This window comes from Pteropus medius, unplaced genomic scaffold (assembly GCF_902729225.1).
Source record: "Pteropus medius unplaced genomic scaffold, Ma_sr-lr_union100, whole genome shotgun sequence".
NCBI lineage: Eukaryota > Metazoa > Chordata > Mammalia > Chiroptera > Pteropodidae > Pteropus > Pteropus medius.
The window spans coordinates 9,630,036-9,643,964 of record NW_024349798.1 but is presented as its reverse complement, the minus strand read 5'-3'; the positions used below and the strand labels follow the sequence as shown (position 1 = coordinate 9,643,964).

At 43.6% G+C, this 13,929-nt stretch overlaps 1 protein-coding gene across 3 annotated transcripts in view; it reads right to left on the bottom strand.

The window, feature by feature from the left end:
- HAPSTR1 (HUWE1 associated protein modifying stress responses) overlaps window positions 1–8,567 on the bottom strand; it is a 44,861-nt gene extending 36,294 nt beyond the window's left edge. Inside the window, exons 1-2 of one of the 3 annotated variants that reach the window (XM_039885315.1) lie at window positions 7,922–8,567; window positions 7,267–7,347 (exon numbers count right to left, since the gene is read on the bottom strand). In XM_039885315.1, the coding sequence (XP_039741249.1) occupies window positions 7,267–7,347; window positions 7,922–8,147 (307 nt within the window). In that variant the 5' untranslated portion in view covers window positions 8,148–8,567. The remainder of the gene's footprint in view (window positions 1–7,266; window positions 7,348–7,921) is intronic. The other 2 variants (XM_039885316.1, XM_039885314.1) reach the window with 2 other exon arrangements.
- Window positions 8,568–13,929: the final 5,362 nt, after the last annotated feature.

The following is a 13,929-nucleotide window of genomic DNA, read 5'->3' as shown; positions in this document are numbered from 1 at the left end:
TATTAAAAAAGATAGCAAGAGGGCAGCACAAACAGAACATTATTACAAGGTCTATCTTCTTACCAGATGATCAGTCCTTATTGCTAAAAAAAAATTTAAAAAAAAATTTAAAAGATGAAAGTTGTCCATGGGAGCACTATTAAAATATTAAACTCCATGACAACTTTGAGAAAGATTATACTTTTACAGATATATAAACAAGCTCTGAATTTCTCCAGTGTCTCACTACCAGAATAATGGCCAAGCTCAACACGAATCAGTGTCTTCTGATTTCTCACTTCACATAAACAAAGGAAGCATGAACTCCATGTTAAAAGTAAGTCACATTTAAGAAGAGAACATAAATAGCTCTTTCCTAACTTTCAGTCTCAAAGACTTAGATGAAGCCAACCTAAGAGGAGTAGATAAACTCTTAAGATGACCTTGTCAAGCTGTAGCTAGATCTTAAGTGATCTGCAAGAGCTGGGAGAAATTTAACAAAAAGTAAGTAATTGAGGAAACTAAGTCCATCCCATGAGACCACAGAAGGGAGTAGAAACATAAAATGTGTGAACCTATAAGCGACCATGTTTCTACAAATCTACCCTACACCTGAAAAAATTGTTAATAATCAAGCTTATAACTGGAAGTTTGTTTCCAAACAGAATGACTAAGAAAGTTTTATTTTTGAAAAACCAAATGGAGGTAGGACCAGAACTGAAAGTACAGAGGTTAAAAAGTTGGAAATATGAAAGGCATATGACATACAAGCCTGAAGCAAGCTTGGATGGTGCAAAGTAAGATGAAGCAGGCATGTAAATATGTACACCTGGCAAACGAGACAGCAAAAAAAAGAGAAGCTAAACCTGACAAACTCCCAAAGCCAAAAGGGAAGGGGCCCCATGAGGTGGTCTTTAAAAACCCGACATTCCAAGGAAGAAAGAGCTTGGCAAAGTTTTGGTTTGTTTTGATTGAGGGGACAAGGAAGTCTCAAAAGTTACATCATCAAGGGACTGGTGATTTAATCACAGATTTGACCGAAGTTGGAAAACTCAATATTCACTGGTTTAGATGGAAGACAGTTATATTATAAATTGTGAACTTCTTTTAAATTTCATTCAAGCGACCACTCATTTCACCTCAAAAATTCTGCATGAGTCTCAACATTAGAACCAAGAGCACACTAAAAAGCTGGCATTTTGTAAACACTGAATTTTATACAAGGTACAGAAAGAGAAAAGCAAATATAACATTTAAGGTCTTCTGGTACACGCTTCTGCACTGCTTGGGCATAATTCGGTTTTATATCACTAACAGTATATCCTGAAAGCCAAGTCCAATTACTTTACCACCCAGATTAATCCAATCTCAGTTATTTCCCCAAATAGAAAATCTCATGTCGACGCTAAAGCATTTAAAATAGTCTTTATGTTAGGACTTTAGTTACTTGGTTAAAAATAAAACCCTCATGTCCTACCTTGAACTAAGTACCTTACTAGAGATAAGACATGCTTATTGAAGAATCTTGGACATAACTAGACCAGATTTAATGTAACCATAGGTTTAGTGTCCAATTGGATAATAAGCACATAAGGATGGCATCCTGAAGGCTCTCAGCCAAAAACTACTTTGAATACATCTGACAACAGACACCCAAATTCTAAATTCTAGAAGTGCAGGGCACAGGAACAGTGGGGAGTTTTTGGTCCAACACTATCTTACTGAGACTAAAGCCACTGTGGAAAAGGGCCATAAGCTTGAAGGTTAGGTAAACCCCAAAGGTATCAAAATGTCAATCTGACCTTTAATCACAACACACTAACTTCCTCATTCAAGAAACAAACTGATTCATGGAAGTCACAGATGTCCCATATTTCCTATTTTTTAAAAAAACATTTTTATACAGCAGCTGAAATTTAATTATGAGATTTTGAGAAGTCTATAATCTTCCCACCACTGGTAGAGGGCAGTAAGCAAAGAATCATGATTTCTGAGGTGAAGACCAAATGCAAAACTTTCTTACATGATACTGACAAAATTAATCAGATTTCACTATTCATAGTTTTTCTGATACTCACAAACCTATGTGAGTCAGCCAGAGCAGATATACCAATCTCATAAACAAGGAACTGAAACTGAGGTTCAAAGGGCCTTGCCCAAAGTTAGGTAAGTGGCAGAGCTCCTTCTACAACGTATTTCTTCCTCATCAACACAGAAGTCATTTCCCATTCTGCTTAGGCTTAGAGGATCTACAAACCAGAAGAGCACAATACTAGATCAAAACACTTCCAAGGAATGCAAATGACTACAAAATATTTGAACTTAAAGAATTGAATCTGCACTAACCAAACCAGTCTGCATTTGGGGGGAAAAAAAATATTTAAAATGTTTCATTAGAAACAAAGATTGCAGTCGCAGCCAAAATAAAACTTTCAATTATTTTGAGAAAATAACTCCTGTATATTTCCTAACAAAATAGTATTAAAAATAAGCACTAACTTCTAGCTCCCTAACATATTTAATCTTTGCTTACCACACAAATCAAAGGAGAGGAACCAAGGAAGAACCACTGCAGCAGCCACAGTTGCCTGGCAGCATCCAACCCTTCTCCCTTTCTTAAAGTTCCTCCAAGTTTTTGTTTGGATAGCTCTGAGGGAAACTTCAGCTACATTTGCTCAAGGGGTGGAACATGTGGTTTAATCCTAAATTAATCTGCACAACCCCAAATAGTGGCTATGAGAGATACTGGTACTGAGTAAGCATGTGACCCAATTCTGGCCAAGAGACTACAGAAGGCATTTGCTAGTAACTCTTAGGAAAGGAAGCTCCCCGGCTCTTCTAAGCTTCAATGAGTGGCCCTAAGATGCTTCAGTGAGTGAACTTAAAATGTGAGCTGCCAACATACTAAAATTAGCCTGAAGACAAAGCCACACGCCTGTACACACACACAAAGCAAAGCCAGGGAACCTGAGCCACTGAATTCAACAGACTCCACCCTCAACCTGCAAGTTAGAGAGGAGTCAATCCATGTCCATACCATTAAAGTCAGCCTGACTTGTATTTTTCTGGTATCTGCAGCCAAAACATGCTTTTAAAACAGAGAACATATAAGAAAATGACTTTCTATAAAAACCTGCAGACAGAATCTAAAAATCATATTAAGAATAAACGAGGCTGCCGCTTCTTTTAAGACAAGACTTCTAATTGTGATCTATACTAATGTATTTTAAATAAAGCTCAGTAACAGGTTTTTGCAGCAAGGAGAGTCACAAATCAGCTCCAGAAAATCAAATTATAAGGAGCTGAAACTCCAGTTATCTGTCTCCAGGTAGCGTATGTTCTCTCTGACCATTTGTTTATACATCACTCACTCACCACTTGGCCCACAAATTTTCAGGATGTTCAGTTTATATATATTTCCAAATGTCCACGATCAAGTGAGACGACATATTATAAAGAGGATTTGGCAGAAAGATATCTCAAAAATAAGGACTTAAGGGCATTGTACTATTTTTCTCATCTGTCATTTCTATTTACATTTAGCCCTTTTAGGGAAAAAAGAAGGAAGTACACACCACAAAGCTTATTCCAACACAAGAAAAAAAAGTGAAGACAAAAAAACAAACTAGAATGTCTTCCTTTCCTTTGAGCACTGACCATAGCCAAAAACATCTGTAAAATAGAACTTGACCACCAAAAGTCAACACTCACACTTGAATACTCACTATGTGCCAGCACTAAACAGAGCTTGTACTCTTTAAATTATGGGTACTTATTCCTACTTATAGTTGAGAGAATGAAAGAGCACAATGGGAAAATATCTTGCTCCATTATCTGTCTCCGGGACCTTACAGCTAAGTAGTACCAGTCTAAATTCCGAACTCAGACAATCTAGCAGTAGATTCCACAAGGCTGCTGGTCTTCTACAAGCACTGCTGCTGAGTGCAGACATGCCTTGGGGCAAATGCTATTCAGGAAGAGACGAGAAACATTTTTGCTATACACCATACCCCAAAAAAATATCTCGATGTTTGTGGTAAACTCAGTGTGCAATTAAAATTAAAGTTTCACAAAGTTTTAAAACGTAAAGATGTTTTAAAGAAACAAGCATGGCATGAAACAAGAATCAAAGAAAAACATTAGCAACCTGAAAGAACAGAGAAATGGCTCTACGGGGTGGGATCAAACACTGACTGACTCACAGGGGCTGCTGAAGAGCTAGGGCATCAGCACCCACCACAGGCTGGTCACGTAAGGCTCCTTAGGATGCCCTTGTCCTAGAAAGTTCAACCTCTCTACTGAGCAAGTAGTCCCAAGCAGAAGGAATTTGGATTAAGATAAGGAGAGTACGTATTTGCCTAATGCAGAGTCGGGAAACAGACTGAAACCAGTCACCCAAAGAAATGGGGGGGCTTAAGAAGGAAAAAGATGGGCTTGACCAAGTATTTCCCAGGTAAGCATCAATGCAGGTTAGATTAAGATGACCTCAGTAACTTTTCACTCTCTTATTGAACAAACATCACCCTCTCTAAAGATTTATCAAATCAGAGTAAACAAGAACAAGTGATCAGGAATTTTCTTCCCTTCCCAAAAAAGGATGTCACTATCTGGCCCTACTTTGTGGAGAAGGAACCATGTCCATTTTGCTGAATTCTGTCCACATTGAGGTGACACCCCAACTCACTCGCCTCCAAATCCTCCTTCCAGTCACATTCCAACCAAACCAACTGAATGTTCGATTTTTCAAAAGCAGACAGGCAATCAAAAGGGGCCTTCAGCTAGGCTTTTACCTCAATTCTGACCTCCCAATGTGTTCATTTTAGGGGTTATGAAGAAGCTGGTGAAAGAACCTCTCTCCAGGCTGCAAAACGAACCATTTTTAGCATGCTGTAGGATAAGTTCTTAGTCATACAAAATACAGGAGCACTGCTCACTTAAAGGGATCCCCAAAAATCTCCCCACCCCCGTAAATTAAATGTTTAACCACTACTTAATGCTACATACACTTGTGACACTATCTGGCTAATTTTATAGTTCTACTTAAGCATTCAACTATTCCTATAGTTGAACTGTTTCTCTAAACATCACTCTAAAAACAATGTGAGATCTGCTGAGTATTATCCACACTCTCCTTAAATCAGATAAAAAAAATGCTGCAACACTACCAAATTCTTCAAATCACAGCTTACCTTTTCTATCAGGTAAAAAGGAATGCATCTGATTTAACAAAAATAGGATACAAAATAAGGCTAGTTCAATGTAGCAATTCGATATCTGCAATAATGCAAGAACCTCACATAACATCATTAAGTTTTCTGAACAAAGCAGCAAACTAGTATATTACAAAAAGCATTCTCAAATCAAGTAATCAAATTAGAGATTACTCAAAGTTCAGCTTCTGAGCCCATCCTCTACATGAAAAGTTAGCATTAAAGAAAACTGCCAACATTAGTCCTAAAAGAATACATTCCAAGAGTGCATAACAACACAAAAAAAATGAACAGAAAAGCGAAAGAATATTCATATTTCTGTATGGCCTAGGGAAACAGCCTGGAACATAGAAGGCACTAAAAATGTGGTGCCTTCCCCTTTAAGCAAAAATTGCAACAAGCAAATAGATAAACGTGGTACCCCTATACAACAGAATGCTACTCAAAAGGCACTGAAATATTAATACAGGCAACGTGAACTCAATGGATCTACCTCTGAAACATTCTAGGAAGTGAAAGCCAGACACAAAAGGCTACATACTGTAAGGTTCCACTTACGACACTAGGGAAACGAAAAAACCGTATACAGCAATGGGATCAATGGTTCCTTGGAGCTGGGATAGGGAGATAGAGTCTATTTAACAGTACATGTCTGTCAAACTCAAGCTATATACATCTTAAAAAAGTGACTTTACTGTAAGTTATTACTCCAAGAAATCTATTTTTAAATGAGTTTTAAGGATTACTTCAAAATTCCCTGTCTGGATGAAATCAAGAGCCATTCCAGAGAATGCTCAAGACCCACAAGCACTGATGGAGATTAAAGCAAATTACTGGAGTCAAAATTTAAGGAACTCCACTGCATAAAATCAAAGACGACCCTTGGGGGCACCGTTTAATTATGTTTCTCTTTTCTTAGTAAGCCTGGAATATAAATTCCTCCATTCCTGAAATTAACATTCCACTCACCAGTTTACATTCTCAAACTACTGCCCCCAAAAACTGCAAATTCTACCCAAGAAATCTCAAAATAAGGGACATTTTTCCTATAGAATGCTATCATCATTGACATTCTTACACAAAAATAATCACAGAATCAAGTTGCCTCACAGCCTGTGCTTTAACTCTTTTGATAATTTTGAAGTGCACGAAATTCCATTACTGTTACCAATTCCTTTTGAAAGTTACAAAGCATTTAATTACATTTTTACTAACATTAATCAAACTCAAATTCTTTTTCCATAGAAACCTTGCCAAAGATCAAACTCAAATTTCCAAAATCTTTAAAATCAGTCTCAGCCCACTGTCACTGAGAGCACAATGGGCAAGAATGTTTACTAAATATGTCTTCATGTCATCACAGAGGGAGAAAATTAACTCCAGAAAAGCACTATCATAAAACACTTTAACTTACTCTGATCACAGATTTCCTGCCAACGGACAAGCAGATATAAGGTCGTTTTGAAGAAAAATATTTGATGACGTTTCTATCGAAGAGCAGCATGTTAACGTGGACTCAGATTATTCCAATTAACTAGTTTTCGATGCACTCCAATGCTATTTAACTGTCATTTTCTAAGGTGTCTACCTCAAGAAACTTTCCCACGAGGTGCTTACAAATCTCCCTCCAATCTCTCTGTGGCACAAAACCATAAACTTTTCCCTTGGGTGTTTTTTCAATGATAAGCCCTCACCTCGTCGTTCATCTCAGGGATTCTCAACCTCGGCATTACTGACATTTGGGGCAAGGGGATAGGAGGTGAGGGGACTGTCTTATGCACTGCAAAATATTCAGCCCCCCCACCCAGTGATGACATTCAAAAATGCCCTTAGACATCGTCAAATGTACCGGGGTTGGGGGGGGGATGAGAGGGCCAAAGTCGCCCCCCGCTAAAATCGGTCTTCCAGCTAGAACACCACCGGAGTTTATACGTTGCAAAATATTCAGGATTAGTGGTTGGATTCAGAAGCAGAAAACTCCGAGTAAAAGTGGCCAATACACTTGGAACGCAGGACTTAAACCCTGACGCAGGCTGCCCTTCCCCCTTAATCGGCAATGCAGCAAGGTTATCTTTACCTTTGTAGAGATTGGTGACGGCGGTGGCTGCGTTTTGGAAGGGGACCCAGAGAGAAAGTCCTGGCTGCTGACACACTCGGTCTGAAAGAATGAAAAAAGAAAAAGAAACAAAGACAGAGAAATGTTATTTGGGCGTCAATCGCTCCGGAACGGCCATATTAGGTTTCGCCATTTTGTTCAAGGGTTTCAGGATCCCACAGTGAGTGGGAGGAATGCAGGAAGGGGGTCGCTGCGGGGTGGAAGGGGGAGCCGCGAGGATCGGAGGCTCGGAGGCTCGGCCTGGGGCTGAGCCGCGGCGCAGGGAGGCGCTCCTTCTCAGTCCCCGCCCCGAGGCCCGCTCCGGGCACAATGGGGCAGGCCCCGCCGCCTCCCTTCGCCATTTTGTGACTGGGGGCTCCTCCCCTGCCCGGGGGCGCCCGGCTGCCGGCCCCGAGGAGCTGACGGGTCCCCCGGGCCGGCCCCCAGAGGGGCGTCGCCCCCGCGCCCGCCCCGGACCTTCCCACGGGCGCCCCCCGAGGACCTGGTCCCGCGCCGCCATCTTGTGGGGAGGGGGCGGCGGGGCGGCGGCCGGAACCCGGCAAGCCGCCGCGGGGCTCCCGGCCGAGGGTCGGGCCCGAGGCGGCGGCGGCAAGATGGCGGCGGCGGCGGCCCTCACCTTTGTAGAGCTGGGCCACGGCAGTGGCCGAGTTCTGGAAGAGGTGCCACAGCTTCTGCTGCTTGTGCTCGGGCTGCGCCGCGGCCGCCGCCTCCTCCTGCAGCTCCGGGGGCAGCTGCTCGTCCTGCTCGGCCTCGGCCAGGCACTGCCGCTCCCACTTGGAGAACCAGTGCTCGGGCCCGTGCTCCTGGATCTCGGCCTCCCCCTCCTCCTTCCGCTCCTCCATCCTCCGCGGCCTCCCGCGGCCTCGCCGCCGCCGCCGCGTCCTCCTCAGGCGGGGCTCCCGCGGGAGCGTCGTCGTCGAGCGGCCCGGTGGCGGGGCCCAGTGGCCAGCGGCGGCTCCTCGCGGCGACCCAGGCCTCCTGCTCCCCGACGGCCTGCGAGCCCCGCCCCACGGCCCCGCGCTGCCCGGGACGACCCCCGCCCCGGGCCTCCCCACCCCTGGGCCCTGCCGAAAGTCGCCGCGGACCGGATGACCACCGCCGCCCCTCGCCTCGCCAGTCTGAGCCCGTCTACCGCCCCCCCATGGCGCCGCGGACCATTCTAGGGCCGCTGCTGCTGACAACCGAGCCCTCCGCGAAGCTCGGGCTGCGCCGCCGAGCCCACCCCGAAGACTGAGGAACGTCGTCGCCGGCGCTGTCGACGCCTCTGCGGCTGCTGGTCCCCGCCCTCCCCCGCCCCCATGCTGACTAGGAAAGCACCGCCCACTCGGTCCCAGCTCCCCTGCCCGATTGGGGCGCGCCCGCTCCAAGGGCTCCCATTGGCCCTATCCGACCGGTTCCGCGTGCCGGTGTCTGAATACAGCGCTGTGATTGGTTGTCCTGCGTGTCTGCCTGACAACCAAGGGGCGGGGGGAAAGGAGTCAATGTCAGGGAGGATGATGTCGAAGGAGGGGGAGGAGCTGACCAGTGGTTGCGTTGCGGCCAACCAAAAAAAAAAGATGAAGAGGTGCGCAGGCGTATTTGGTGGCTGCCCCAGCTGCGAGGTGTCCAGGGAGTCACGTGACCCGGCCCAGCGACCGCACCCCGCTGGGCTCTTCTGGCCTTTCCAGGCCCCAGGAGACGCAAAGCAGAGGCTGGCCAGAGCGCCGCGGTGATGGAGGGGTGTGGCGGGTGACAGCCTGCTTAGTCCGGCCCCTTGGGCTTCCAAAGCGAGAAGAGAAGTAGAGAAAGTGACTAAAACGCCCAACTTGTGTCCAAGTTTGCAAAGTGCTTCCCCTTCTGTTTATTTCAGAGTCCCATTTCTAAAATAGTCACATTGAGCCTCAGAGCCCAAAGAAAAACTTCCAAGTTGCGAGGCCAGCGAGCCCTTACTGCGAGCTGGTGGGCGACCTGTACGCACACGAGTAGTCATGGGGAGCCCCTGGGTGGCTCTCCGGCCCGACCCTTGAAGGCATCCCGGTACCCTCCTGGGACACCGTCTCCTAACGAGAACGCAGCTGGCGCCCCGCCGCCCGCGAAACAATAAACCCGAACGTGAGAGGGCGCCGAAGCCCGGGCATGTCTGCGCCTCCGCGAGTGCGGCAGCCCCCGCACCTGTCCCTAAAAGCACACTCCTGGGCCACGTGCGGCCGCCTGCGTCACGCGCCGGCCTCCGTCTCCTCCGGCCAGAACCCGCGTGTCCTCGTGGAGTGGGCGGTCCCGCTTCCAGGGAGAAAAAGTTCTGCGCTGGCCTCTGGTTAACCCGCCGTGCGCAATCGTTCTGTCAACCCTGCGGCGGACGGGGCCTCTGAGCCCCGCTGCGAGCCAGATGCGGTGCTGCCCGTCGCGGTCACCGGCCGAGGACTTTCCCTTGGGTTCAAGATCTGGGGAGGAAGCAGCCACGTAAACGGGCGATGAACGCACAGAGGCAATACTGGCCCTCTAGGTTACACGCTGACGGCAGGGTCTTATGCCTTTGGGGGCTTAGAGAGGTCAGCCAGGAGCATCATCTCCCACTCACTGCCGGAGTGCGCTCCTACAAAGCCGTTTGGCTTTAAATCCATCACCCCTGGAATACAATCTGACCTCTTCACCCTGACCTACAAGTCCCTGAAGGATCCGGCCCCGTCTCCTCTGTTTTCGTCTCAGCCAGTCTCTGCGCGTGCTGCTCAGCCACTCTGGCCTTCTTTATGTTCTCCCTGGCCTCTTAGTCCTTTTCTGCCTCAGGGCCTTTGCCCTAGCAGTTTCCTCTCTCGAAAATCTTTTCCAACTCAGTCCTTAGGGCTCTACTCAAATGGCCCGTGAACACAGAGCCCTAATCACACCAGCCTCTTTAAAGCGCCCTCCACACTCGCTCCTATTGCTTGTCTTTATTTTTTTCATACCCTGTATCACTACGAAATGATCTGCTATTGATGTGTTTTCTTATGCTTCTCTCACCAAAAAGTAAGTTCTTAGAGGGCAGGGATCTTGGCAGTCTTGTGCCTGGTTGAATCTAAAAACATAAGTAAGATTTAGGAAGAAAAGGGAATGGAGGCCATGGCGGAAAGGACGCGCCAGGCAAAAGTAAAAGTTATAGGGGAAACCCAAGTTCATCAGGCCTACCAAAGTCGGAGGGCATAACGGGCAGGGTACTTTGTCCGCCCGGTATTAGAGGCACACAGCCTAGAGTCTACATATTTTATACAGGCACAAACAAAAAAACGCAAGTTATTCTATAATAGGAAAAAAATGTTTTCCAATGATTACAATAGAAAAAAATCTAAAAATCTTCAGTTATTTTTACAGCAAAAAAAAAAGTGTAATCTGAGTTCATTTTAATATATTTTCTGTGATAAGAGATTTTTCTGAGACTTGCCAGGGCCTTCAATGACATTCTCTCTCTCTCTCTCTCTCTCTCTCTCTCTCTGTCACACCCATACACACACGCACGACTCTGGAGACCAGGCTAACTGACAGATGATTTTTTTCATTCTGAACTGACCTTTATAAAACCTAATCAACAACATTATTCCTCATCAACACTTGGTGGGTGCTCATGGCCAACCTGCAAGGGCTGTGGGACAAGGTTCACAAGAAGCAATTGTGAAAAGCAGCTTGTGCTAAAAGTCAGATTAGTGAGGTGGATAAAAGGGTACTTCCCAGTGGTGGGAATCCAGGAGGGTTTCCTGGGGAAGGAAGCATTTTTACTAGGCCTTAAATCACAGACAAGGCCTCTGAAAGGGAGAGCCCCTCAGAACAGAAGGCCACAAAGGCTCAGAAGTGGAAAAAACTTAAGCATCAAGGAATGATCTGGTTTGACTTGAATTGTATTTTCTTTCTGATGGTGATGAGGTGGTGCCATCTAATTTGGCTTTCTAAATAATTGTATCAGCCGAATGACCTTGGGCAAATTACTAAGTCTCTCTGGGCATCATAAATGGAGATGATGACAGAAACTCATAGGGTTTGCTCTCCCGATTAAATGAGAATAAACAAGAAAAGAACTGAGTACTGTACCAGTACATGAACTCTCTCAATAAAGACTAGCACCCAAAAGCCCTAGGAAAACACTCCCAATTCCTCCAACCTTGGAATTGGGAGGCCTGTATGAATTAATAAGAATATGACATCTTTCAGCTAAGATCTGGAAACTTCACATACATTTAAAGTCAGTAGAACTTGGTGACTCAGAAAACATGGGTTAATATACACTTTCATTTTTTAACATATTTCCAGACTCTTCAATAAATGTATGTAAACACTTTTAATATAAAAGACATAGTACGCAGCTTACTGTGAAATCTACCTTTTCTTTCCCATTTTAGGATATATCTAGGACATCTTTTCCATGCAAACAATATAGTTGCCTCATTCCTTCCTATCCAAGGTCACATGGCATCCCATGGTATGGGGACATCGTAATGTATTTAACAGTTCTCTACTAAAGGTAATTTGGGTTGTTTTCTGTGTTTTAATACTGTAACATATACTCATCACCCTTGTACATTCATCTTTGTACACTCATTCAATTGCTTCTTTCGTATAAATCCCACAGAGTAGAATAACTTGGTGAACGCACTGTATTTTTCTGTATTCACTGATTCTGTTATTGTTATTATTGCAAAAATATTCCATGTTTTGACTGAAGAATTCCAATTGTACGGAAGAATATGGGAAAAGCAAAAAATCATTCTACCTACCTCATTCCAGATCCTCCTCAATCCTATCCCCAAGAGATAACTTGTTATTTTTGGACACTGTGTCCATGTGTACGCCACATGTGTGTATGTGTATATGTGTAACAACATACATATGTGTCCTCCCTTAAGGAAAAAAAGATGATCATTTTATTTATTCTATTACACAAACTTTTTTCCCTTAACATAATTTAGATATTTTTCCACATCAGGGTATAAATTCTTTTAAAATATTGTGAAGTACTTTGTTGTATCGATTGATTATAAACTATTTAGCAGTTTCACTATTGATGGCAACTTAGGTGTGACCAGTCTTTGGCTATTATCAACAATGCTATAATAAACATCCTTATATATATGTGTTGCATTGAATATCCTTGTATGTATGTACATGTATGTGTGCGTAAATATATATCCTCAGAAATAGTATTTTGGGGTCAAAAGATATATGAATTAAATATTTTATGAGACTTCTAAAAAGCCTTTCAGAAAGGCAAAGCAATAGGTCTGTCTTCCAAAACACAAGTGTTTTGTTTTTCCAGTCTTGTCAATAGTGAGTATGTAAAAAACTTTGCATTTCGCTGACCAAATAAGTGAAAAAAAGGGTGTCTCCTTGGGTCGTACTTTGATTATTCCAGTTTCCTAGGTTGTTGTAGATTTTTTGTTTTATGCTTTTCCATTTTCCTTGCCTCGCAAAATTTTTTTAAATAGACAAATCTTTGACTTTATAGCTTCTGAGTTTTGCATCACGCTTAGAAAGTCTTTCCACATTCCAAGATTATTTGTTAACATAGTTGAATTAAAACTGAAATGGCAGTGCATCTTTTTCCTCACCTATTAGACTACTGAATAAAAATGTCAAGAGAATACATGCTGCCAATAGCTTCTCACGATATATAGTGCATGCATTCATCACAGTAGGCAGCAAAAAATGGTCTCATAGGTTAATTACTTCCAGAAAAGGTCAAAAATAGACTCAAGGGCCTGAGTCAAAAGACATGAGAAAAGTCAAATAATATTTTAAGCACAAAAAGGCAATACAAATAATAAGATAAAGCATCTTTTACTTAACATTTAACAGTCTGCAAATCAGCAGGCATGTCTAAATAAGATCAATGTTTTTGTGTGTTTTAATATATTACCTGTCCAACTTTAAGACCGTGTTAAGTGCACCTTCACCTTTGCCAGCCCACATCTGTTCATGTACTTATTGGTCATTTGTTTATCTTCTTTGGAGAAATAGCCATTCAAGTCCTGTGCCTATTTTTAAACTGGGTTATCTTTGTATTATTGAGTTGTCAGATTTCCTTGTATAGTCTAGATACCAGTCCCTTATCAGATACATCATTTGCAAATATATTCTCCCATTCTGTGGGTTGTCTTTTCACTTCATTGATGACATTTCTGGAAGCACAAAAGATTTAAACTTCGCAGTAGTGCAATTTTTCTAGTTTTTCTTTTGCTGCTGATGCTCACATACTTTTCTTAAGTGAGCCAAATGCACATAACATGAAATTCATCATTTTTTCTACATTTTAAAAAATAATTTTGTCACAAAAATGCAAGTCACATATTTTTTTTTTAAAAAAAAGAAGAACACAAGGGAAAAGATTGCTGCAATCTAACAATGTTGCAATCTGAAGAGAGAAAAATAATCATGATTATCATTTACTGAGCGCTAACTAAGCACCATGCACAGACCTAGATCAGTGGTTCTCAACGGGGGTGATTTTTCCCCTGAGAGACATTTTGTAATGTCTAGAGATATTTAGTTGTCATAATTGAGGGACAGAGGCAGTGATACTGGCATATAGTGGGTAGAGACCAGGGATGCTGCCAAACATCCTGCAATGCACGGGGCAGCCCCCACACAAAGGATTATCTAGCCCAAATGTGAGTAGTGCTGAGG